The following is a 27,481-nucleotide window of genomic DNA, read 5'->3' as shown; positions in this document are numbered from 1 at the left end:
TGGTCAGATTTTAGTCAGGAGGTTGCAGTGCTGTTGGGGATGTAGGGATGTACAAATGTTCCCATTTGTATTGGGAATATCCAATTTCCTCACTGTGTTTCTGCAGTGCAGCGTACTTAAACTGCAGACACCTGGAACAAACAGCTTGAAAAGGGGAAATGTTTGCTTGCTAAAATCACAATTTATTAGGACTCATGTTATTAGTTTGTGTAGAGGCTCATCCCTGTTTTCTCTTCTGGCCTTCCTCTTGAGTGCTCTGCACTGAAGAACTAATAGTGAGGGAGAGACACAGAAACAAAATCACCCTGCAAGATGTAGGAAGGAGGTTCTGGGTAATATCTGAGTTCTTTTGGAGTGAAAGCTGAACAGATTAAAAGTACAATTGAATTAAAGCCACTCCTTTTTGAAGCGGATACACTTTTACCGTGGCTAAGCAGTTTCCTGGTAGATTTTTTTTTTTTTCACTTTCCTGCACCTGCTTGTTTCAGAGGGCGCCACTCCAGGGATAACTGTGAGGCAGTGCCAAGAGCCAGCATTTCTCACTCCCCTCTCGCCCGCCTCCGCCCCCTGCCACACACCCTGATATAGAATGACAGCACATTGCCACAATTTAAATGACACTGCCTCTTCCTCCTCGGAAGGACAGGTTCTCCAGCCACAGCAGCTGCCCACTCCCCCCCAGAAATCTTCATCATGGCCTACAAAGCAGCACATTTGGCCTTCAAGTCGCGCTGGCACAAGACGGACGAAGAGCTCTGTCGGCACAGCATGTCCTTTGTCTTGCACAAGGCAATCCAAAATGACTTCTTCAAGTGTTACCTTTATCTGCTGGAAAAGCTTCCCCTGGGTGAGTAGCTGTGGGCAGGAGTGTCTGTGTGTGTTCTGGGAAGATGGATTGTGTCAGATGGTGGAGGGCAAACACGTTACTGACAGTGAGGAGTAGTAGTTTTGGGGAAACCCAGCTCAAGAGGCTGCAGTGCTCCCTAAACTGTGTCTCCCAACTCCCTCTAATCCAGCAGCCTTTTGTTTCACCTAAATACTCCACAGATGCTTAGAGGAGGGCAAGGGAAAGACTTGCAAGAGGGAATGAAAAGTTTGGTTTCTGGCTGACCATTCCTATTTTTGCCATCATTTGAGTAAAACATGCTTTGACCCGTTTGGAGCTTGGAAGAACAAATGCAAAACTAGCAGAGCTGACAGGTGGTTCTTTTTTTTGCCTGCTGCCTGTTTTGTTGTCATTTTGGGTGTGCTTAGCTCTGGTGTTTGTGTTGTTTTGGATAAATGCTTGAAAGGTAGTAATTTAATTATCTTTTCAAGAAAAAAATTCTTTGTTATGCAGATCTCTGCAGCAGATTGTCTAACCTACTGTCTGCTGTCTGGGAGGAAAATACTTCCAAAAATTTGTTTATAGACAAATTTCGATGACAGCCTCTAGTAAAGAATGCCAAGAGGATTTGGTGAGGTTGTTTTTTGGGTTTTTTTTTAAGATGTAGAAAATGAATGTTCATTTCTTAAGAAAATTTGACCCTCAATAAGAAACAAAATTTCCCTGTGAGAATAAAGCTAAAAAGTGGATTTGACTTGAGTCTGTATTACGATAGCATGTCCTGTTTTAAGCAGAATTATTCAGCCTACACTCAGTGTCAGAACTGGGAGTTTTCAGGTGGGAAGGATGAGCCTGTGCAGTCTCTTCAAGTGAGTTCTTGGGGGTTCCTTTCTAACTGAATTATCTATTTAGGCAAAAGGAATATCTTACCTGTTAGTGTGAACTGTACAGATGCCAGTGATAACTCTGCTCAAGAGGGTGGAATTCATTAATCCTGTACAGAGAAAAATCACTCTCATATTATCTTAGTATTTTTAATGTGGCTTTATAAAGGCAGCAATATCTGCAGCTGTTTAAAATGAAATATGGGAGATAAATACCACTACCCCTAGTGGTAGATAGCTGTGAACAATGGAAAGGAAGGAAAGATGGAAAGGAAGGGAAATCAATTACAGGTTGATGGAATCTCATGAAGTTGATGAAAATGTTATTCTTTCATTTGTTTTGAAAAGAAACACAACTTACTAGAAACTGAGCAGGATTTCCTACAGTGTTAACTGTTAGTGTAAGTACCACTACATCATTTTAAAGTTAGAACGTACCATGATGGGCATCTAACTTAGAACTGAGTGCTTGTAACTTGCCTGGGCCACAGTATGTATTTATGAACACAGAAATACCTTGGTTTAAGTGTTTCAAATAGCTGGGAACCCATCAGTCACATTCAGCTGTTTCCAGGCCTAATTGCTTTGCTCGTAAAACTATACTTATTTCTTGTCTGAATTTTATTTGAATTTCCATTCCTGGCCAACAGGATTTGTAAAATGTTTCTATCAGACCAAAGGTCCCTTTTGCCAGGCTTTTCATGACCTGACTCATTAAAACTTAACTAATGATCTTACAAGTCTATTGCCAGCTTATTCTAATTACTTTAACTCCTTGGAAGATGGACCGTGAGCCCAGCGCTCACATGAATATGCAGTGCTTTTTACTCCATGGGTGCTGTCAGGAAGTAAAAGTGGGCATGAGGACAGGTGGGGTGGCCCATGTGCTGTGAATGCACATCCAGGGAACTTCACATCCTGCTATGATGTCAGGGTCTGGATAAGGGGAGAGTCAGGCAGGTAAAAAATGTTCGGATGATTGGCTCAGCGTTGTGGTCAAATCTTGGACTCAGTGGAATCCTACAAGGGTCTGTCCAGGGACCTGTCCTGTTTAGAACCATGGAATGGTTTGGGCTGGAAGGGTCCTTAAAGCTCATCTGGTTTCAACCCCCCTGCCATCTTTATCAGTAACCTGGGGGAGGTGAAGGATTGTTTTATGCTCACATCCAGAGATTGCAGCCAACTGCCAGGACTAAGTCAGGACTGCCATTCAGAGGTACCTAAACAGGCTGGGGGAAAGAGATTGCAGCAACCTAGTGCCATTCAAATCCACTGAAATTCCAACCCAAACACCAAGTTGTGTACCTGGATAGGAAAAACCCTGGGCAGAATACCATGGACTGGTCAGGGAGTGCCCTCCTGGTGGGCTTTTGGTAGGCAGCAGCTGAATGTCCTGGAAGCAAAGGCAGGCACCAGAATCCCAGGATGAATCAACAAAAGCATGGCTATGACTGAAGGAAGTGATGATCCCCTTTCCTGCAGCAATCATCAGACCCTATGTGTAGAGCCTTGAAGTGCTGGTGCAGGAAGTGACATGGAATGAGCTGGAAAATCCTCAGAGTGGTGAGGGAACTGGAGCACGTGCCCTGTGAACACAGACAAAGGGAATGGGGCATGTTCAACCAGAAGAGAGACCAAATATCATCCTGCTAGTACCTACAGAAAGGTCATTAATAAGGAGCTAAGATCTGCACAGTTGTGTGTAGCATGAGGACAAGGGCTCAAAAGTAGTCCAGACTGGCTATAAGGAAAATAATCTTTTTATCTGAGAATGGTCAGGCATTGGAACAGGTTGCTCAGGGAAGTTGTACAGTTCTCCACCACTGGAAGCTTTCTAAACGTAGGTGTTTAAAGCCTGATGAACCTCATCTGACATCATGCCTATCCCTGCTTCGAGCAGCAGTTTGGACCAGAGACTTCCTCAGGTCTCTTTCAACTTCGACTCTCCTGTGATCCAGTGCTCTCTGGGATGGAGAGGACAGATGTGGCAGGTCTGAACATCTCTGCATAATGACAGTTTCCGACTCAGTTCAGAGTGGACCTGAGCAGAAGGGAGCCAAACTTCTCAGGCTTCAAGACTAGAGCCAGATACCTTCGTATAAACAGTGTCAAAGGACTGGAGCAACACTGTGACCCTGCAGGGAAGTTAAGCGTGTGCTTAACCCTACTTAGGAGTAATAACACTGAAACCAAGCCTCACATTGGATGCTGCAGTGCTGCCCAGGGTCAGCAAGGTCCAAAACTTCCTTCAAACTCTGCCAGCTCCATGCTCCCCCCACTCCATTGCTGGGTTCAGTGGTGGAGCTCTTCTAGGCAAGTTTACTTAGGAGCTGAGCATATCTGGTATCACAGCCTGTTAAGAGAAACATGTCACTTTTACAGGCCAGGCTAACATTTATAAATAAAAGACATGAGTAACTTCAGGCCCTGATCCAACAATGTACTTAAATGTGTGTGAGAGCCCTTAAGCCCAGTGGACTTTATTGGAGCTACTCATATGCTGGAAATTATGCACGTGTTTACACGGGCTGTGGGACTCGGTGCCAGTGGGCCGAGATCTGCAGTGGAAAACTGAGAAGATCCATCCCTGGAGACAAATATTCCTGTGTGTGAGGCACGTGGCTGTAAGTAAAATCTGCTTTGGGGGTGGGATGATGTTCATCCTCTATAAAACAGAATTTACATGGTACTCAGCCCACAGTAGAGAGGTAGATTCTGCATGCACACAGATAACTATTTTTCAGCTGATGCACAAAGCAGATGTTGCATTTAAAAGGGAGCACTCAGCCAAACTGGAATTAGTTCAGTATCTTGCAGAAAGCAATTGGAGCCACAAAATAATGTTCACAAATAAAAACTTCAAAAAAATTACTTGCAACATTTACTTCTGCCAGGGAGATTTAGTTGAGGAAACCCTGAAGTCAAGAACTGGAGGTTGGGACTGTGCTGGATCTTATGTATTAAGCAGTCCATTTCTTTAGAGATGTAGACCAGATGCACTGGAAAACAACATTTTTAACTGATCCATGATAAAATATGAGAGATAATGTTTTGAACTTTGCAGGGCAAAAGACTCAGGTGGATAGTGTGTGTCTAGTCCACATTGGTTGGCATTCAGCTGTAGATCACCACTCTGCATCCAGACTGTGCTTGCAGTGACTGAAAATTATTGATGTCTCATGACTGGAGTGACCTTTAGGGAGGCAGTTCGTGCCCTCAGCCTGTTTCAGCAGTGGGTTTGCTTCAACCACCTCCGCTTGGGGACTTGCCAGCACATTCAGCTGAGGGACAAGTGTGCCATGAAAAGGTTTCTTCTTACTGGAAACACATTTCTGACTTTAAATCTTACAAGTTACCTGCCTCACCACTGAAAACCTCATATGTTAGACAGCTGCCCTGTGATGTCTGAGGAAGTTGCAGCCTGCGTCGTTCTATCCTGCTCATGCCCTACTTTACAAAACTCATTGAAGGCAGGCTGTGTACCCATAGCAGGCCTCACAAGTATTTAATTTCCTGATGCATCAGGCAGTCCCACACGGGTCATGGAAAGGGAGATGCCTCTGGCTAGGCAGGTCCTGTGATGAGGGGGAGCACGGCTGCAACGCTGACAGCCACCAAGCACATGTGGCGCCTGCTTCTCTCTTGGGGTAGATTCCTGCAAGCTGGCAAACCTCCTCCTCCCTGTGGTGCTGCTGCTGGAGCCTGCATGCCAGGCACAGCTGCGAGGCAGATCAGAGGTGAGGTTGATCGGCTCTGTCTGGAGAGCTGGGTTGTGCATTGGGAGAGTTGCCAGTGCTGCAAATTCCTGAGAGGGAGAAGCAACACTGAGGGAGCTAGAGATGGAAATCACCTCTATAGATCTCACACAAGTGAGGCTGTGAGTCCACAGGAGAAAACTTTGGGTACAGTGCCCCTCTTTGCATTGGCCTGTGTCCTTGCATGCCCTGGGGTGGGAGATATGCATAAAAACATCTTTGCACAGTTTAATGCCTAGAGAAGCCCCTGTGGATGCTCACCCAGAGCTGATTTCGGATGCCAGCACGTAGGGCAGGGCTCTGGGGCCCCAGATGGCCCAGGAGGAGCTGCAGTCAGCTGGTGTGTGCATGCAAGTCCTGGCAGGAATTCTGCAAGCCTGATATTGGTTCTGAGGGAGAAATGTGAGAGCACACACTCCAGATCTGATATCCTGAACACCATATCGTCCCCATGTGTTGCCGCAGGTCAGGCTCATGTTTTGAGTAGAAGGACTCTGAATATTTGTTGTTCATGCTGTCCTGGTGTGCAGACAGCCCATAAATGCCTTTTATTTCAATCTAGCAAAATGGGATAAATCACTGTCCCTTGACAGGCCCATGAAACAAACCCTGGAATCACCACTGTGTCCTGATATGGAAGATCTCACAAAGCCAACGTACAGGAATTCAGTTCTGTTCAGCAGACAGGCTGACCTCTGACTCAAAGCAAAAGGAGACACAGAGAAGACAAGATGGTGCCACATCTGGATAAGGACAGAGATCCCTTACTGGAAAAATCCCAGCCACTGATGGAGTGTTTTTCCCAGGCTCTGGGAGCCACCGTGGCCAAGCTGTGCTGGGGATTGGCTGCTGCCCCCTTCATATTAATTTCTTCAGCTAAAAGGTTTCTTCTGAGTATGTGAATATAATCAGTGGAGTGTGTAAAACTCCCAGGTTTGACCCTTGCTGGGCTTAGTGCTTCTTGTGGTATAAATTTCTCAGGCATAACATAAATGTGTAATGGATTAAAGCTTTAATAGTATCCGTTCAGCAGTTGACTTAAGCAGGTGATGACAAGAGGGGCTGGTAATGCTGCTTTTGTTGGATGAGGGATATGCTGGGCATGCTGCTTATATGTAACCCAATAGCACTATTCTGTTCTGAGTGGTCCTTGGTGGTAATTATTCCCTATCCTACTTCCTTTGTCCTCCCCTCATTTGCCTCCAAAATGTCACTCTCCTGCTGAGGATGGGCAGGCACACACTTATCATTCCCCGCTGAGCTTGCTTGCCCTCAATTAAATACATTCCAGGCTTATATTCAGGGCCTCTGGCCTTCTCTCCGCTGTGTGGAGGGCATAATTCCTGTTCCCTGGTCTGCACAAGCCTATTCAGCCCCTTCCCAGCAGCAGCTGGCACTCCTCCCGTGGATGTTTGAAGATGCAGGGACAAAGAACTGCTCCCTGGTCCTTCTGTGCAGCTGGTAGGGAGCTGTCCCTCTCTGATCATGAACTCAGAAGGTGTTTGCTGCTGGATCATTTCCAGTCCCCTGAGAGCACTGGGAAGCTGCAGCAGAGCTGGTCTCACACTGCAAGGTGGTGCTTTCAAAGGCTTGTTCCCAGTGTGGCTCAGTCCCTCCTTGTTGCTTGGCTTTCACTGTCAGGCTTGGAGTTGTGTTTTTGGTGGAGGGTCTGTCACACACACAGGAGAATGCCTGGGCAGTTGTGTGCACACATGAGACAGTCAGAGGTGATGATTTCCAAGCAAAATTTATATCAATCCAAATGTTTGAGCTTTGAATCTATACTTTTGATATGCTGATGCACATGGAGTACAGAAAAACCCAGGAGGAGGAGGAGGAGGATAGACCTCAGTTTTTAAAGAACAGGGCAAAATAGCCCTTTATCCAGCAAAACTCTCAGGTTTTATTAAAACAGCTTCAAAATACTGATTGCTGTATGTTACCAGCAATGTAGCCAAGCAATGAAAAGAAATATCCAAGCCTCTGGCACACAGGAACCTTTCAGTACATCACCCACTGATTACCTTGCTCCTGGACCTGTGACAGATGAAAATTTAGGACTGTCTCTTCTAAATTGTGTCCCCCCCTGTGTACTCATTTAGGCCTGAGACTACCATCTGCTCCTTGGTTCAGCTTACTTGCACTGCCACAGACCATACAGTATCACTAAAAATAAACCAGAGCAAGTGCCTCATTCATCCACTCTCTTCCTGGTGCACTCTCCCTGCAGCTGTCAATAGCTGGAAAGCGTATCTGGAAATCTGCACAACAGTTAGGTCAGTGATAGCAGAAATGTTGATCCTGCATAGTAGTAAATACTGAAGTGATTTTTCACTGGCATGAAAATACTGTGTGATGATTGAAATGACTTCTGAACCTGGAAAGCACCAAATTTGCATGAGGAGGGCTGGATCCCTTCAAGGTCTTGTAGGATTCAATCCAACACCTTTCCTTCCACCGTCGCTTTAGAAACAGATTTGGTGTTTTGAAGGCTCAACTTAAGTTCAAAGGTCCTCATCATCGTGCCTCCAGAGCAATTAACTAATCCAGAAATATCTGTCACTAACAGCAAATGGTGATTTATCTGCTTGCAGTGAAACTTTATGCCCTGACAAGTCAAGTCATCAATGGGGAGATGCAGTTCTACGCCAGGGCCAAGCACTTCTACCGGGAGGTGCCGGCCACGGAAGAGGGAATGATGGGCGACTACATCGAGCTCTCCAACACAGACGTGGAATCCTCTCGGGAATTCCTCAGGAAGTTTGTTGGGGTGAGTCATTTCATCTCATCTTGTGCAAGAAGCAGTGGTGATGTGTCAAAAGCGATGCTCGGGGTGCTCAGCCACACCCTATTTAAATGGCACCATGAGTCGCGTTTGATTTGTAGTCACAGGTCACCACTGTCACTGGGTCTAGTCCTGTGTTCTGCCAGCTCATTCATCAGCATGAATGCACATTTTACCTGCTCTTACATCATGATGAACCTGGATTCCATCCTTTTCTAATGCTCCCAAGCTGCAACCAGGATTGTGCAAGGAGTTCTTGTAGCTGGGCTTGAGTGAGGGATTAATTCTGGGACCTTTCATGATAAAACCCTTGTTGGCCTCAGTGGCAGACTTGTCTGTGCAAATTCTTGCAGTCCAGTTGGGAAACTAGCTGAGACTTAAATGCCCAGTTTCTGGTTTGCCTGTTTATGGATATTTCTGAGAATGCTGCAACAAAACCCACCATCTCCCACACATTGGAAGTATATAGAATAAGCTACACATTAGGCAAAATATTTTTCCTTAAACACTCCAGTGTAACTGAACACCTTTTCAGGCAGATTGCTAAAGGTCTGTAAACATCTTGAAAGGTCTGCTTTGGCCTGAATTGCAAGGAGATGCCAAGTGAGATTTTAAGCGCAGTATCACTTAAGGCCCTTAAGTTTCTGAAAATCCTGTTGAGTCCTAAAACTGTCTTTGGAAATCTAAAAATCTTTAGAAGCGTGGCCTGATGGTTTTCTGACTGCCCTTCCCACTTCCCAGGGAAGGAGCCCACTAAATCAGCTCAACAACAGTATTAGATGTTAAGGAATCCACAAACAAGTTTGTTAAGTTCTCCTGCTGACAAAATGACTAGTTCTGTATAATGCTACCATAGATCTTTAATTTTCTGCTCAAATGTACAAATTTGGGATAGCCAAATGACCTTTTTTTAGCCTTAATGATCTGCTGTGGGAAGAAAGCTCAACAGATTAATTAGATGTTGTATATGGGGAAAAAAGGGCACAATTTAAATAGATTGGGATGGGAAATGAGTGTGGCTTGACAACAGATAGTAATCATGAAGAGCAGGGAAGGGCAAGGGATGGCAAAGTTTGCTGTACCTGATAGAGGGAGACTTTTGGGGCCATGAGCCAGCAAAACACAAGTCAATAGCTGCATTTTTCTGTATCAACAATCATTTGTATTTATGCTGAAGCAAAAAAAGCCACCCTGTATCACACTGCCAACAACCACAAAATAGAAAACACAAAGGCGGCTCACTAAGGAACTGAACCTGGTGGTAATTTCTGAATGACGTTTCTGGAAACGGCATTTTCAGAAGAAAAATGAAATGCAGTTGAGGCACATTCCTTAAATTTTATTTAATTGTCTTGTTTTGAGGACATTTGTGGAATTCAAATGGTGCCCAAGTGTGTGCTCAGGGGAAGACTTCACGCTTCCTAGACATCACATAGATGCAGTTTCCTGCAGCAGGTCTGTGTCATGCTGTTTCACTTTCTCCTCTCCAAGACCCCAAAAAGGAAAGAAGTACAGTCTGTGACAGAGTTCCACATGCCAAAGAGGAATCATACCCAATGCATCAGCTGTGATGACAGATACAAAATACTCCAGAGCAAAGTTCTCACTCCTAGAATTAGCCAGGGATAGAAAGAATACTCTGAATGGCCAAAATCAAACAGGAAAAAAATAAAAAAGCAACAGAAAAGACTCTGCACCTTTTGCTTATTCTGATTTAGTTTGTTAAAGCCTGTCCTCTGTTGAGATGTAGTCAATTGATTATGTTACTTATGGCTTATTTTCCTTTCTTATTACTGAAATTTGAGCCCTGCTCAACCAGATACAGATATTTAGTGGCTTTCTGTAGCAGTGGCTTTATAATAAAGCTAATGAGCTGTCTTACCAAGTTTATGGATCTACAAATATTTCTTTTAACCCATGAGGTGATCAAGGTAGGAAAAAAACAATCTGCTTCCCCCTAATATACTTCCTCTTTTTAAAGGAGAAGTTTAACAAAATTAAAAAATAGGAAAATTTCTTTCAGATCAACCAAACCATTTTTTATTCTTTCACCCTCTGAAAAATTTTTCCCTTTGCTTTTAAGAGCTCTTTAGAAATGAAAAGTTGACAAGTTTGGTTTCTTTTTTCCTTGAAAGTTATGAGAAAAAAAAAAAAGGATAAGTACTTTGGTATTTTCAACATTCTTTCCCATGGTTCTTGGGCTGAAAACTACTCTCTAGATTTGAAATACCCATTTCACAGAGAGTTGCATCCATTTAAAACTTTACATTCTGGCAAAACCGGTGGTCCCTAAAAAACCACTTCTCCAGTTCCACTCAAATTACCTCTCTTGAGTTAGTTTGGCTGGCGTGGAAATGCCACGCAGTGACATTTCCCTTCCATGACTGATGCTGCATGCCTTCAGGTACATGCATGATCTGTAAACTGAGCTACAGATTTCTTTACCATTGGAGAATTGATCCTGCCTGGGCTCATGGAAGGAATTACAGAAAGGGACTGAGGGCTTCACTTGTGCTTTTGCCCGTCTCCTTCGCGGGCGAGCCGGACGGAGTTGAAAGTGCCACTGTGCTGGAGTTAAGAGGTTTTATGTGTGTGTGGGCAGAACTCAAACCAAGAGCAACATAGCTTGAGCCAGCAGAGCTCTGCAGACAAGCTCCAGGCTGTCTCAGCTCTGGGGTTATCAGCACAGCTACAGCCCTGCATATTTACGGCAGCGTGCTAATGCCTCGGTGCCCACACAGCCACTGCGTTTCCAAGTGCCTAATCCGGAGGCAGTGAGTGCAAAAAGAAAATAAAGAAAACAAAGGAAGCATTAATTCAGCGTTGGTTGTGAGCTGTGGGTGTGTAAAATATTACAGATGGAGATTACATTGACTTTATAGCTCCCTCTCTGCCCTCAACGCTTTCTCCGTTTCTTGCCCCCGACTCACCTGCATGATTGGTTAGTTGCTGAGTGAAAACTTCTTGAAAGTGATTTTTCTCCAGTTTGATCAGGGTGATACAAGAGATGTTGTTGAAAACGTGCTCTTTTTTATTTATTTAGAAGGAAAACCACTGGGATTTTTATCTGTTTCTCGAACTCTGATTCCTTTTTTTGTCCTACACGCCTTCACTGCCTTTCTGCTCTTTCAAAGCCTGAAGTAGCACCGGGAACATATCCCGCAGCTCTTTTATTCCAAATGAAATTTATGAGTGCCCTATTTAGCTTTGGAGAACAATTTTGGGGTGTATATGTGTCCTAAAGGACAGTGATTCTGAGTAATGGGAAGCAAGTAGTCAGAGGAGCAGTCAGTCTCAAATTTTGAAGCCTGTTCTGGCAAACAGTTTTCACTTATACTATTTTTTTAAATAAGGAGTCTGATTTTCAGCTCAATTAGACTTTTGGGAAAATGTTTGCCTTCCAAAGAAAATGTTAATACTCTGTCAAAGCCCTGAGCACTTCCAAACTGAAAATATATTAGCTGAACATGGAATTATGTCAACATTTTCATTACGGACGGAGCCGTGGTGTTTCACAGGGCTTCTCAACTGACTGCTCGAAGCTCTCACTCCTTTTCACCAAAGTGTGGGATCAAACTTCATCTCCCATGACTGCTCCCTTTCCTCCTTCTCCATGGCACACAGAGATGTGTCCCCAGAGGTCCTGGCTGTGACGTGTCATGGGAGATGAATTCCCTGCTTTCGGTGAGGTACTGTCACTGCAAATTCTGTGAAACACAAATGTTGGAGGAATTACCTGGCTTTTTGCCCAATTCTGTTGGTGGTTTTGGTAAATCATCCCAGTTTTCTCAGCAGCTCTCTTAAAGATTTGCAGTTAATCCCATCAGTGTGGACCTGTATGTATCTGCCAGCCAACAGTGTGGAAATCCACCTTGTGAAGATCCAAGACACAGTTCCTTCTCCTTTCCTGAACTCCTGGTTATCTCTTAGACACAGTTCCTTCTCCTTTCCTGAACTCCTTGTCATCTCTTAGACACAGTTCCTTCTCCTTTCCTGATCTCCTTGTTACCTCTTAGTCTGGTCCTCAGTAAATGCCACGTGCTCCTACGTGCAGCCTGTGGATGAGGAATGGCTCCCATTTTCTGGCTAACTACAAACAGGTAGTCTCCAGAGCCCAGTAGGGTTGAAGGTCCATGGACTGGTGCCCACATCAGGAGATTAATCCTTCTGGGCATACAAACTGGGAGCAGCAGCCCTGGGGACTGGTGAAGGCCCTTGAGGGCTGTGTGCTCTTTCTACAATTACTCCGTGTAATCAGATGCTCGCCTGGGCTATTCATAGTCATGTCATTGACAGTGCTGTCCTTTGACCTTAATAATCTACTGAATTACCCACTGAAGCCAGGCCAAAAAAGTGTGAGTTCCATGATTTATGCTTGGTTCATTACAAAGGGGTGGTCTCCCAATAAGCAGGAAGAGCAAGACTCTTCCTGGGCTCATTGCCTTTGAGTGCAGTGAAGTTGCAGCAGGGACTTTGGCCCACAGCTTTCACTTCAACACTCAGTTCCAGAGGACAGGGAAAAGGTGTTTACATTTGCTTTTAATATATTTGTTTAACAGATAACTTTGGCCAGGGGAGCTCCTATCCCACAGTCAGTGCATGTGTAGACTCAGAATTTCTGTTTTACAGAACAGCAGCAGGCTCTTAAGAGCTGGTTTATAGCTAGAATGGAAGCTTTAGGGGTGAAATACAGCTTCCATTATAAAGCTTCTTTTACAGCCCTTCATTATTTTCTCATAGTCACAGCCTTTGTGCCACATTTTTTCAGGTCTGATCTCTGTCCAAAGATGACATTTATGAAGAAAAAAGGAACAGTTAAGCAAAACCGAGTCAATCATCTTTCTTGTCTCTATGCCTAAAAGAGAAATTCTGTATATTATCCTGCCCAAACTTCTTGAGTTGTCAGAAGTTACCCACCACTCCAAGATCTTTATTCAAACACATTTTTGTTTTGAGAACTGCACTTTGATCCCAGGGATTCTGTGTATCTGCAGAAATGCCTGTGAGAGTTCTGTGCTGCAGAAGTTACTGCTTGCATGCAGTATTTGGTGTACACTTCCTTTTTTATTAGGCTTTACAGGGCACAGAGTGGGGCTTATCTAAACTGTGAGGTGTGAACACTTGAAGTTGCAAGGACTTTACAAAGAGTGGTGGATCTTCTGAGAAAGCTAAGAGCTTGTGAAAGACTCTTGCCTCTTCTAACACCAAGCAAAAACTTCCTGTACAACAGCAAATGCAGTGAGAAGTCCCAGCAGCAGCCCAGGAATGTGAAAGCAAGAAGACACCAGGCTGGCTGGACACACAGGGGGTAACACAGTTGCTGTCATTTTTTTCAGGTGGTATTTTTCAGATTCCAAATAATTTTCTTGTGTCCCACAGGGGGTGGGGAAAGCTGGCACCAGCCGCGCCCTGGACTGTGGCTCTGGGATAGGTCGGATCAGTAAGCACGTCCTGCTGCCAGTTTTCAAGAGTGTGGAGCTGGTGGATATGATGGAGAATTTCCTGGCTGAGGTGCCAAACTACCTGCAGGGCAAGGAGGACAGAGTAGAGATGTATTACTGCAAAAGCCTCCAGGAATTCACTCCGGCCCCACGAAGATACGACGTCATCTGGATTCAGTGGGTTTCAGGTTAGTTCTGCATGATCCTTCTAGCCTGACATCTCACAGAACAGGCAGCCTGTGCTCAAAGGAGGCTCTCAAACCTTTGGGACTGCTTCCTAAAACATCACAAGAGGCTTCTGAGAGTTCCCCCAAGCCACATGCACAGTGGGTACAAATCAAGTTGGTTTTTACAAGGTCACGTATTGGAGAAACATACCAGCTCCTGAGAGCAGCCTCCATGAAAAGTGCCTTACATATGGATTTTCTGGAGCAGAAATACTCTTTCTTAGTTGCCTGGGGTGCAAAGAGATACAGGGGGCTGACCACACTTGTGAACAGTGGTTTCTGAATCTGCTGATTATCCAGGCTTGGAGGCATTTCAGAAAATAATCAGGGAAATAGCCATGGTGGAATCACTGATACCTGTAAATCAGATCAGCTCTTAGTATGTGCACTCATGTTTATCAGATAGGTTCCCTTAGCTATGTCCCACAGCAGCCCCTCCTATAAGAAACACCTTCTTCTTCTCCTGCAGCCAACCCAGTGAATGCCCTGCAGCATTTAGAGCAATCAGACAATGAGGGCTGTGTACCTTACCAAAGAAAAATAAAATTCTGTGCAGTGGAAAGATTTTCTCTTAATCTGTGAAGTGTCCATGGTGCATTTTCAGAGGGCAGAAGGAATTATTCAAGAGGAGGAAATTGCTTTAGACCAGCATAATTTTCCTTTGTATTTTTGTTTTTCTTTAATAATAAATCATTGCAGTAAATGTAGCTCCTGTCTCGCCTTTTGAGCAAATCCAAGTCAAAATGAGGAGGAATGAGCTTAGACCTGTGTAAGGTCAGATATGTGGCTCCTAACTAAGGGAGCATGTCATATTCTCAGCATAGACACAGATTTGAATATTCTTTCTCCATCAATGTCAAGGAAATATGGAATGATCTTAATCATTAATCAAACTTCTACCTCTATCATGAATTTGGCTCAAATATGCCAACAAATTCATTTGATGGAGTGAGGGCAGGACTGTCAGCTAGAGAGCAAAACCTTGAAGGTCTCATTTTCTTGGGAAACTACACTACAAGCCATGTAAAGAGAAAAATAAGTTCCAAATTAGGTGTTCAAAAGCTTCAATGGATCTTGCCAATGAAATCTTGATTTGTCTTCTGCATGCATAAGCATGGGAACCCTGGCAGTAATTTTATTTAAAAAAGTAAAAAGTGAAAGCTTACATTTCATCTAGAAATTACCATCTTCCTTCAACTTGAAAGTAATTCAGCTTTGGGTTTTGAGGCTTTTTTCTTTTTAATTTTTGTTGTTGTTGTTGTTAGGAGTGGTTAAAGAAACTTCACATGCTATGTCAAAATGTAGTTTTGAAATTACAACTTCCATTTATAAAAGTTTAAATCTTCCATCAAAAAACCAAAATAGTTTAACTGGAAAATACAGGTGATTATTTTTTCCAAGTTTTTAATTCAGTTTCTGAATCACCTGTCCGTGTTTATTCATGGTAGATGTTCTCATTTTGCTCTTCTCTGAGCTCTACCCCACTGTTTTCAACAGAGCTCCTGATCTTTGAGAAGGAAGGATAAGAAACAGAATCTCAATAACATATTGAAAGAAGCACTATTTAAAAATATCTATGTAGTTGCAAAAAATCCCATGGGGTATGGAGTAACATGAGGAGTTTAATTGGCATTCTGGAAGGTCTTGCATTCTTTGCTGGATCTTTGATCCAGAACTCCTTTGATGGAGTGACATAGTGCTACACAAAATGAGAGATTTTTTAGCAGTAAAAGACAGAGGGGACTGGGATTATCTAGTTTGACCTACTCTATATCCCAAGCTGTTCTATTCATTCCTTTACCCTTGTGCTAAGCCAGTAGTTTGTGTTCAATTAAAACATATCTTGAAAGATTCAACCACACTTGGTTTGAGGACTTCAAGAGGTGGTAAACCCCACTTCTGTTGGTAGTTTCCAATGGGTAATTGCTTACACTGTTAAACAGTTGTCACTTATTCCCTATATGAATTTGTTTGGCTCCAGCTTCCTGCCACTGATTCTTATTATGACTTAAACCACCAGATTAAAGAACCCTTCAGCACTCACTATTTTCTCCACTCTCCTCAGTGGCTTCTGTCCACATCTGTTGCTGCTACCAGTATGGATCCTAAATATTGATTGGAGTCTGCATTTGTTGATGTTGTTGATTTGCCCAAGATTTCCAAACTTTCTGCAATAACCAGGCTGTGGAGACTCAGATCAAGGCACCGTTCTCACGTGTCTGAATGGGTAACAGTGATCTATTTTCCATCTTTTCACCTGTAGGATACCTGACAGACAAAGATCTCCTGGAGTTTCTCATCCGCTGCCAGGGCGGCTTGAAGGATAACGGTGTGATCATCCTGAAGGACAATGTGGCCAGGGAGGGCTGCACCCTGGATTGCCTGGACAGCAGTGTCATCCGAGACCTGAACATCCTGCACAGCCTCATCGAGATGAGTGGACTCAGCATCCTGCAGGAGGAGAGGCAGGAGGGCTTCCCTGAGCAGTGTGTCCCTGTGTGGATGCTGGCCCTGCAGAAAGGCTCTGGCCACTCCTGACTGCCCAGCGAGCCTGCACAGACTGGGCTGCGCATGAACCACGGGGCTGGGAGGGGAAAAGCAACTCCTGGAATCCTCCTAGCCATGCCCTGCTCCAGGGCAGCATCTCCTAAAGGATTGGGAGAGAAGGACAAAGCTTCTCTCAAGAACTTCTAAATCCTACCTGCTCCATCCTTCTTTCCATTGTTAAGTCTTTCCTAACCTCCTTGTCAGATCTCTTCCGTTAAGGAGTCAATACTGTACAACACTAATAGAAAATAATTAGGTCTGCATTTTCTGTAGTAGTTAATTTTGGGGTGTGTTAACAAAGCCTGGTTTTTACTATGGCACTTAAGTCCTCTTGGTGTTCAAGAAGGATCTGACAGGTCACTGAAGCAGGAAATTCAAGTAACTTCTGGAAAACTTCACTCAAATTTTGACTGTCCTCTCTACCTGTACTTTAAAATATTTAAATCAAGAATATAAGAAAAGTTTTATCTTTTTCTTGGTATTTGCTAGGCAGTTTTTGATTTTTTTTTTTTTCATTTCCATCAATTTGGACAATAAAACAACCTGGTTAATTTTCCATTTTTAGGAGATACTTCATCTTCCTGATGTCTCTGCTGTAGAACAATAGTGGTGCATAAGGGATTTCACACTCTGGGGGAAAGCTTGGCTGACAAATATCTGCATGTTTGCATTGAAATTTTGTGAAAAGCTTGCCCCACATATTACATTCTGGAAAATATTTTTTTTTCTTCAGAATGTTCACAGTGGAAACCACTTAAAAGCCTCTCTTTATTATTCATACCACTGTACATTTCTTTCTTTCCCACATTCAGAACAAGTCTGGCACCATATGCAGAGCTAATGGGATTTCACAGAGCGTTAATAGTAAGACTGTAAGAAGAACTAATACAGTATTGTATTAATTAACAACTGTGCTAAACTGCAGAGAGTGTTAGTGTAACCCAAAAGCTGAGATTTATATCCAAAGAGCAGCTGTATGAGCCTGCATTTGAAAATACTGACATGCAGCCCATCTCCTTAAGGCTCACAGAAATTACACATGAGGCTTCTTGTCCTCTTTGTAAAGATACAGAAAGTGCTGGGGGAGGACAGTTCATTTTTCAAACAAATTCAGAATTTGGAATTCTGCTTCGTTCTAAAGACATGAAGGGGGAATTTCAAAATTTGTTATGAGGGAAAGCTACATAACCACAGTTTTGATAAAAATTCATTATCCAGACAAAATCTAATGTTTCTTTTGAATTGAACTTTTAATATAATTTGCACTTCTAAAAAAGTTTACTAAGGCTTGTTCAAAATTTTAGAAATGAACGATAACATTATAAACATTCCGACTGTCAGAATTTTTATCACTTTTTACTCCCCTGAAATGCAATCCTGGCAAAGCTTTTCAGACTTTTTAAAGAGTTGCACTATGACAAATCTCTCTGTGCTAGTGGAAAAGAGTTCTATAAAACATCCCTCACATGACAGCAGGCACAATTGGCTGTGTCAAATATTGTCAGCTGGGTTAGATTAACTAAAAAAGAAGCCTGAAGATAACAAGATAAGGGAGCCTCTCAGCTGGATTTTAGTACGCATTGCTGTCCTTTGATAACAAATCTCCAATTTTGATTTTAATTGCATAACTCATCTTCTCTGGCAATATGTTTGCACATGTTGAGAATTACCAGTTTATGGCAGAAGGCTTTCTGCCATCAGCTCTTATCCAAGTAACTCTTCTGTTAATGTTCCATGGCTAATTGGAGCATTAAGGAAAACCACACTGGTGATTTGGTGAATATTCTGGCATTTCTTACAGCCTAGGAACTGATGGTTCCCACGACACAGATGCTTCTGGAATGTTTTGACTAATTCTTCCATTTTGATCAGCTGGTACTGGATGGAAATTGAGTAAAATTTTTATCAAGATAGAAGCATCAGTCCTATAGCAAAAAGAAGGGAATATTTACATGTTTTCCTTTACATGGATTACAAATTAATTTGTCTTTCTCCATTTTTTCTCCCAGCCAGAGACATCTGCCATGGTGCAGAATCCTTGGGGACTTGGAGATCCTTGTGCAGTGGTGTCTGTGCCAGGCAGCTCTGAGTGGTGGTGTCACTGCAATGGTGAGGGAATGGCATTGTGGAAATGGGGGGAATAAAGAATTTGATACAAATCCAAACTGCTGCCACATCTTACACAGGGCACAATATATCAGCTGGTCATGTGCACACCAGAGTGGTGCAGTTCAGTAATGAGAGACATGGTTCCAAGGTGGATTTAGAATGCAAAGTGAAAAATGGAATATAAATTACTGGTGTGGTTACCAGTGAAATACATTTTTCAGTGTAAAAATGTTCTTCCTGTGTTTTGTGTGTGTTTCCCATTGAATTTCCAGAATGCATATACATAAATATATAATGAAAATGGGTTCCCTTAACTATGTGAGAAGAGAGAAAAGTAAAATCTTAATTTAGTAGAAAAACCCATATTTCATGGTTTCCACATTCCTCAAAATTAATGTTTCATGGCTATGTTGCTTCCACAGGAAAATAGTAAAGCTTTTCTGGTGACATAATGAATCTCAAGAGTAAAGAAACTCAAGTCCTTCAGGAGCTTAAATGCATGAGAAGGCTGCAGACTGAATAATATTTTGGTTTCCTCCTTTTCTGAGGCATGTTTTAATTCAAGAACTCCCAGTCATCTAGTACAGGCCACCCTTAAATGTTCCTTAATTTGGGTGAGGGCTGTTCTTGGCTTAGAAATTCAAGGCTCTCTGCATTTTACCAATAGTATATCATAACAGTAAATAATCACAAATTTCAAACAGAAGATTTTTCTCCAGCAACCATCACAGCTCAAGCTGTTCATGTTCCAAATGCAATTCAGGCATTGCAAATGTGCTTTTGTTCCTAACTGGAAGAGAGCACCATTGTTTTGAAACATGCAGCTGAGTGGATGTGCTGGAATAGTTTTGTTTCAGGAGTACTGAAACGCTATCAGGTATTTTTAGCTTGATTTTCTTGTTTGGATGTTTATATAAGCTAGTTTGAACTGAAATCTTATGTGAGATGACAGTGTGAGACATTTCTGACAATACACTAATAAAACCAACACATTCCATGTCCCTAAATATCGTGAAACAAGTCAGCAATTTCCAGAGGAAACTGATTTCAAGAGGAACAGCCCTGTCAAGAAGCATTTCCCCAAGCTCTTTTTGTCCAGACCTATCCCATCCACTCAGGGAGCTCAGCATGCCCAGTCTGGGGAGCAGCCACTGGAGGCTCCTGGACAGGCAGGAAGAGGCAGCAGCCACCTCCAGAGCACTCTGCTCAGAGCAGGACTGGACTGAAATCAGAGCTTCCCCTTTCTCCATTGCAGTGCAGTGACAGTGCATCCTTGGTACAACCAGCTCACCTTCACTGTGATGTCAAACAGGAGTGCAGTGTGTCCTGAGAAGCTGTGGCTGGGACTTGGAGAACCAAACACCTGCTGAAAATCAGTCATAGAACCACCATGCTTCATTCAAGGGACAGTTTAGCACTGCCTAATGCCAGCTGGCAAAAGCTTTGCCACTTAGTCCACCAAGAGCCCTGAGTACCTTTGTGCCATTCACTTGTTTTTTTTCCAGGCTCCTCAGAGCATTCACAATGGCATAGCAGACAGCAGAACTGTCCAGAGGAACTTCACTCCTGTGTGTGATTAAAAGCAGTTGTGCTGCATCCTATCCTCCTCTTCCTTTGCTACTTCCAACTTGCCAAAGAAAGTCCTGCTTCCACTTGCCAAAAACAATTTGTTTTCTGTGGACATCACCACATGTCCCTGAAGTAAAACAGATTATCTTTGATTTTAAGAGGAGGTAATTCTGTTTGTCTGAAAGCAACAGCAACATGCTGCATTTCAAACATGCAGGTTCATTCCTGTCTTTTCCAAATGATGGCAAGTAGGCACCCCCAGCCCACTGTACCAAACAAAGCTCACGTTCTCATCACCAGAAATAACAATATTTGTGTGACACCATACACGCCTTGGCCATGAAGAATGGGGTTTGTTGTGTAAACTGAGGTACAGAAGGGTGATCTGGGCAGCACAACAGCTTTACCTAAGTGGTAGCTGTGAGTGAGCTCTACAAACCAGGCCACCAGAGGAACCAGAGAATGTTTTGCAGGCAGACATAGACTGATTCTGGCTGTGCTTGGAACATATTGAAACAGCACAGTCGTGGTTAGCCTGCTTAACCCAACCTGGAATGTCCTCCAAAGAGAGGGCTCAGGCTGTACCTTATGCTGAGGAATATTAACAGCTTCTGTTCCTTTCAAAGAGTTGAAACAGCAACCCAGTGTATGCCTGCAGCAAAAATAAAAACACAAAATTGGTAAAAAGTGTCTCTCCCCTGTATCTCTCTTCAAAGAAATATTGAACTTGCAGGCATTTCAAACTGTTGTGGTGTCCTCAGGCTCCTGAGACTAAGGTTTTTACAGATATTTCCATTCAACTGTGCCTCTTCACAATGACTTGAACTGATTTGTAGGTACATTATGCCTGATTGTGACCCTCTCTGGGTTGTTCCCCTCTGTGTGCACACCTGTGCACACACCTCTGTGTAGAATACATGCACTTTGTAGTGGCCAAGGTAACCTGTGCTCCTGGCAATACGTGTGGCCTGCCAGCCTCTCACGAGGCATCTGCTGTAGTGGAACAGGGCCTGCTGTGTGATCTGGATCCCACTCAAAGTAATTCCCTGTCTGCCAAGGGAACTGTTCCTGGATCAGCACTGGATGTCATCTGCTCAACCTGGCCCCATCCCAGGACTCCATGGCAAATCCCCTGGGTGACATCTGATGTGTCTCGCTGGTAAAACCCACTCAGATCTGTCCCAGCCTCTTGGAATTAATGCTGCTTGTGTCTTAAGCCTCTCAGTCATGTGAGCATTTTGTAATGTGGGACACACCTCGTGGCTGCACATGCTCACAGGGCACACCAGGTGCTTCTCACCTGATTTGGACATCCAAGAGAATCTCCTGGGTTTAGGCTTCCCAAAATTGTCATTGGGGAGAGGTCAGCTCCTCCCAGAAAGCTGCTTCCCTCCTATGATGGTTATCCCAAGGTTATCCCATACACACAACTATAGAAGCCTAGGGGACTGTCTTAGGTCCAGATGATTAATTCTTTGGTGTCTGAGAGAGGTAGGATGAATTTCAGCTCCAGTGTATGGAAATTCATGGGCCCTGCTGTGAGACTTCAGTGCACTCAAGTCTGTTCTTTCTCCCACAGATGCAAACTCGGATCTGGCTGTAAAAAATCTTACAACTCTGAAAGTCTCTCCAGAGGTCTGAAGTAAAGGCTGTGGAAATTACTCCATATTGGACTTTTTGGCATTTTCCTGTCAAAAGGTATGGGCACAGAAATTCCTGAAAACTCAGTGGAGTGCAAATCACACTGCTTTTTGGCTGGTACCTCCCTCAGACAGACACCATGAGTTTCCTTAGAGGTGCTTTTTGCACTCTGGATTGATCAGTTTACCAATGAACCAGGGCTGACCTTCTGCTGGGTCTTATTAAATAACACTCTAGTTTTATTTATGGATCAGTATGTGAGTGCACTGCTAAATAAACAAGTGACTTCTCCTAAAATTGGGGTACCATTGGCAAACTCTTAAAAATCCATCCTGTAAAATAAACAGACTCCAGGAGTCACCTCTCACTCCTGCCACTGCAGGAACTTCAAGGTAACAAGAAGTCAATAAACCCCCATCAACAAAATCCCCACTGGGATCCAGGCAACTGGAGTCTCTGAAGCAGCACTCATCAAGGGAAACTAAGTGATCCAGTAAAACATTAGGGCTCCCAGAGGAACCATATTTGCCTTGATTTGAGGCAGCCCTGACCACTCACCAAGGGCAAAGAGGCTCCTGTTGGATGGTGTCTGTAGAGTCCCTCTGCTTTCTGACGTGTTCCCTGCCTGATTTCAGCCCTAAATGTCTGCATGCCAGGCCAGAGGGACCCTGAGCAACGAGAGCTTTCTCACCCTGCACCAAATCATTTCACTGCCCAGGTAGGGTTCAGCCCCTGTTGCTCTGTTCTCAAGCTGATGTCTGGTAACACCCTCAGTTTGTAACATGAAGCAATTCTGATTTCCACAAGCAGAGTAAACCTGGCCTTGGCCCTAACACAGCTGGGATCAGGAGCTAATTATTTCTTTTTCTGGGCTCTTTCAGCACAGGCAGCTTCATCCTGCCTCCCCCAACAGTCTGCAGTCTCTACAGCAAGGAGAGAAATACAACCTCACAAAAGATGGCATGGGGCACCAAGGAGATCCAAATCAGCATGGTGCATGTACCCCACTGAAAGGGTTTAGGAACCTTTGGAAGTGGACTGCTTTGCACCACTGCCTTCTCAGGTAGACAGATCCCCTTACAGTCAGGCTTCTGTGGCTTTTAGCATTTCAGCATTAGAGCAGGTTGTAATAATTAGGATATTTTCCATCCCACTGTCAGGTAGGGGAAGGACTAAGTGGCTTCATTGCATGTATGGGGAGCCCGAAAAACAGAGTACATTTTTGCTGTGCTAATTCAGCTGCTTAGTCCAATGGGGAATTACAGCTGCCTAACAATCAGGGAAGCACGGTCAGCTCCTCTGCAAGACTTTTCAGTACATCCAGTGCTGTTGGCAAATCTGACATCAGGAATATCCTGTCTTCCACTGCTGGTGGATGGTTTGGTCCTCAGCTGGGATCAAATGCAAGATGGGTTGAATCTCATCTTGAGGGAAGAGGGGCCTCAGAGATCTGAGTTAGGGCAGGGAACAAACCTACCCCTCCTTAGTCACAGCCATGTACTCGTGCCACTGAGCCATTTTCTCTCTTATTTGTGTAAACCAAAGGGATTTGAGTTTCCAATACAGTAAACAAGGATTTAACTACTTCCTCCCTCCTCCCAAATAACTTTCTCTGAAATGAACATGGTAAGCACAGCCCTTGCTCTCAAAAAACCCTTTTTGTTTGGTGTTGTTTTTGTAACTGATCCCCTGCTGGAAAACAAGCAACTCTCATTTCTGCTAAAAACAACCCAAGGGAACCTCTTAGTAATAACATTACAAGCAGTCTGCTCCAGACTGGGTCCTGTGACAAAAGAATGGATACCCACCCATGGATGGGTTTGCAATCCTGTGGAATAAAGAAGCTCTGAGGCAGCTGGCAGCACACAGCACAGAGAGAATATCTTTCTCCTCTCCTGCTTTGTACCTTGCTTGGCAGACAGAGAAATAAAGTGAACAGAACAGCATCTGCCCCCTGGCATTAGACAGAAAAAGTGGCCTCATGCCACGTGTGAACTGCCAATATGGTGGTGGAAAAGGACCCTAACCCTCATACACTCTATAGTAATAAGGGCTTTCACATAATGACATTTTAGAAAATTATTATCTTGTGTTTGTAGTTAACATCCTTTAAGGCTTAGTTCCATGGTGAAGGTTAGAAAACTGTTCTTTCAAAATGAGAATTCTCACGTAACTTGAGAATGCAGAAGTGGATCCAGCTGGCCTTTGCAGTCTGTCCTTCCTTTCTGTCCCATTACTCTGAGTGCACACAAGATCAAGACAAGGTGGAGGAAGAAGCAGTGTCATAGATGTGGAAAACAGGATTGTGCAACTCCTTCTACCTGGAGAATATTGAGAAACCTCCTGCCTATCACACAGTCTAGGAATATCTTTTGGAACTGTGCCTTCTAAATGTCTTTACTTAAGGCTAGGCCTAAAAGCACAAAGTAGCTTACAGTGATTTCATACATAAGTCTCAAAGGTGCAGTGCAGAGAGAAGCAAAAGGAAACCCTATTGTGGAAGGGAAAATGATGGCCCAGAGCATCAGATCACTGAGCAGCCAAGTTGGGAATCAATCCTGAATCAATCCTGCCTCCAGACAAAGCTGCTCCTTCCTTATGTGTAGCACAGGTACATTTGTCACAGGCTAGGGCTGTGGACACTGTACACAGGTTTCCTTCCCAAAGGAGCTGAAATGAGAGCACAGGGCCAGCCCTTGGCCACAGCCTTGCACTGCAAGGAGAGGGTCTTGGTATGGTAGGACAGGAGCTCCAGCCAGGACAGCTGAGGTGAAAATCCTGCACAAATCCATCTGAGACACCCTTGCAGCTCAAGACATCCATCAGCTAATCCTCCCTCTGGCAATCTCCCCACTTCCATCAAAGGAGCGTGGGTTACGACTGCTGCTGTCTCAATGAGTGTGACTCTGAGGAGGATGACTTCTGCAGGACAAAAATAGAGTGCTTTGCACTGTCTTGGTCACCTTACCTCCTAAGAGAGCCAGGCCCTGAGCAAACTGCTGCTGAGCCCCAGGAGGGAGGCCAGCCCTCACCCAGGAGCTGTGCACGCAGAGCTGGGACCGAGGGAAGCCAAGTGCCTGTCTCATGCTTGCAAATAATTCTGACCTGAACTGGGCACAGAATGTGAATCTCCCACCACACAGGTTTTTAAGCAGCTTGTGAGGCCGAGGCCCTGGCCCTGGCTATTCACTGTCACACAGACCTAGCAGTGTTCTGTGTTTGGCACATGGGAGGTGTTAACTCACGTTTCCTGGCCACTCTTCAATTTGGCTGGCTACATTTTTACTTTCTGATATTCCTGCCATTCCTGCCCCACTCACTCAAGCAATTTTGACCATTTGCTGATTCCCCCCATCACTTGTTCCAGTTGGTTGTGGAGTGGCTCCTCTTTCAGCCTGGAGCTCATTGCACTGTACTGCATAAATGATCTCAGGTTGTAAAATCACCTACAGTGACATTCCCTGTTCAGGAGAAGCGAGTTTGTGACATGGGTTTCCCCCACTCCTTTCCCTTAAATTTAAATTTTCCTTTAGAAGTACAGCTGTCACAAGAAGGGTGCTGGAATGGGGTGCTCTTGTGTGCTGTTGCAAAGCTGATGTGCTTCAAGAGGGCTTTTTAGTTTCTCATTCCTTTTTCCCCCTGTAACTATTGGAACAAACTGGCCATGCCCCTGTAATCAAAGAAATGTGAGGTTAGCAAGAGGCTCCAAATACATTTCCTGGCAGCAAGACAAAAGTTAGTCTACTGAGAAGTTTATGCAGAGGGAATATTTCTTGTATATACAGTTGTGTCTTGTTCTCAGATGCCCATACCAAAGCAATTACTGTGTGGGAGATGCCGAGTGGCTGGAAGAACCTGTTCATTCTGGGTCTGTAATGGAGCCTGTGAGGAGCTCTGCTTCCTGGGGTGGAAGGAGGTAAGTGTGTGTGAGGCAGGGAGGCTGGGACATGTTTATTTGGGAGGGTAACCTTTCTGGGCTGGGAGCCTGCTTTTTAATTTATTTGGTGGTCCGGGAAAATTTGTCACATCACATTCTTCAGCTCCCATTTGCACTGAGGTGGTTACATCACCCCAGAGCCCTAGGTAGCTAACAGGGATGCAGCTGTATAAAGTGCAGGCTGGCCCTCTTGTGATGGCAGCAGGGCCATTTGTCCCTAAGACAAACAAAGGAGAGGTAGAAGTCTGCATCCAGCCAGGAAAATGAAGGTCCAAGGCCAGCTCTGAACTTTGAGCCAGCTCACTGTTGGTATTTTCCACGTGTGCTTTTACCCCACCCGTGAGCTCCTCACATCAGATCCACAAACACACTGTGGCCTCTCTGTTCCTGCAAGCACAAGGGCTGTCATTTCTGGGATCCTGGAGGAAATACCCAGTACCAACACCAAGGCTTTCCACAAGGTCACTCCAATGGTCTGAGAAGCATTTTGATGGTCTGGAGTTGCAAGGCATCTTGGCTTCTTTACATCACTGCATTTTGCAAAACAAGAGTGAAGGCTCAAGGTCCATGGGAGTTGGGGCAAAACCAGACACAGGGTTGTGGAAAAGTGCTGAGGGCTGAGGAGGGTGGAAAGGGAGAGCTCCAGAGAGTGGAGTTTCCATGGCAGAGAATCAGTGGCTCTCCCATCACACACTCCCTTTTTGGTGTCATCACATGCACAGGAGTGAATACAGAACTTGTGCTCTTGGGTCACAAGCCCTTGCTTTGGCAAGATCAGCCCCAGTGTTCAAAGGGACATTGGGGTATTTAAGGGTGGAGTCTCACAGCACATCTGAGAGGTGTCCAAATATTTCAGCCCCATTTTTTTCACAGCCCTCTATTTCTGGTGGTAAGGCAGTGCAGGGAATCACCTTTCACAGCAGAGAGTGCAGCAGTGTCAGAGCCAGGCTGCCTGATGCTCAGCTCACTGTGTTCTCCTCCAGATCCTCTGCTTCCTCTGCTGAATGCTGCATCTGCTTCTGTACCCCATGTCTCGTGTTTCTGGTCTATCTCAACACCAAAATCTTAAGTGCTGCTCTAAACTGGCATAATTGGTTTTGATACCTGCAAGCTCTTGCAGGCAGGGATTCTGTCTCCAAAAGCTGAACCACTCCTCTTGCCATGCCAAGCAACCATAATTCCAGAGAGTTGATAGCTCTTTAAAAGAAATCAGGAGGAATTTTTAGACATTTTTAGGCAAAGGTTGTTTTTTTTTTTTCCCCATTTTTTTCCATGCAGCCTCCTTGGTAACCAGTTAAAACAAATTCCTCCAGACTGTAAACTAGAGATAATGGAGTGCGCCTTTAATCTCCGTCGCTACAGATCAAGTTACCTCTTAGAAATTACTTATCCTGGCCAAGCAAATGAATTGGAATTGATGTTCTTAATTGTTTTCTAAATTGCTGTTCCCCACTCCCTTCCTCCCCTTCTCTGCACACAGCTGTTTTGCATCAGAGTCTAGTCTAATGGGTACTGTCACTCACACGAGGGGGTGAAGTCATGTGGTCATAAAAGAGAAAGATTGGGGGAAGAGAGGGAAATACCACCCAGTGCATTATCTGGCTGTGACACACACAAACTGAATAGAAATAATTCCTCCTAGGGGGCTAGTCCCAACAATGGACACAGTGCTGTCTTGGGCTAGAAAAATGTGGAGACTCACTGCGTTCTCTGATACTCATGTCTCTCTCACAGAGAAGAGAGATGATTAAAGTCCTAGT

The 27,481-nt window shown here is 44.2% G+C and overlaps 1 protein-coding gene across 1 annotated transcript; it reads left to right on the top strand.

The window, feature by feature from the left end:
- Positions 1–678: 678 nt before the first annotated feature.
- Positions 679–18,737, top strand: NTMT2 (N-terminal Xaa-Pro-Lys N-methyltransferase 2). Its single transcript, XM_033067679.1, has 4 exons — positions 679–847; positions 8,060–8,235; positions 13,630–13,879; positions 16,182–18,737. The coding sequence occupies exons 1-4, from the start codon at positions 694–696 to the stop codon at positions 16,454–16,456; spliced, it is 855 nt and encodes a 284-aa protein (XP_032923570.1). The 5' UTR covers positions 679–693; the 3' UTR covers positions 16,457–18,737.
- The last annotated feature ends 8,744 nt before the right edge of the window (positions 18,738–27,481 follow it).

The sequence above is a fragment of the Catharus ustulatus genome, chromosome 9 (assembly GCF_009819885.2).
Source record: "Catharus ustulatus isolate bCatUst1 chromosome 9, bCatUst1.pri.v2, whole genome shotgun sequence".
Classification (NCBI taxonomy): Eukaryota; Metazoa; Chordata; class Aves; order Passeriformes; family Turdidae; genus Catharus; species Catharus ustulatus.
Note: the sequence above shows the minus strand (reverse complement) of the source record. Positions and strands in the feature narration are given on the sequence as shown.

Excerpts from the sequence above, each read along its gene's own strand:
- NTMT2 (XM_033067679.1), top strand. The coding sequence starts at position 694 with ATGGCCTACAAAGCAGCACATTTGGCCTTCAAGTCGCGCTGGCACAAG. Across the intron at positions 848-8,059 it reads GCTGGAAAAGCTTCCCCTGG|TGAAACTTTATGCCCTGACA; the intron begins GTGAGTAGCTGT and ends ATCTGCTTGCAG. Across the intron at positions 8,236-13,629 it reads TCCTCAGGAAGTTTGTTGGG|GGGGTGGGGAAAGCTGGCAC; the intron begins GTGAGTCATTTC and ends TGTGTCCCACAG.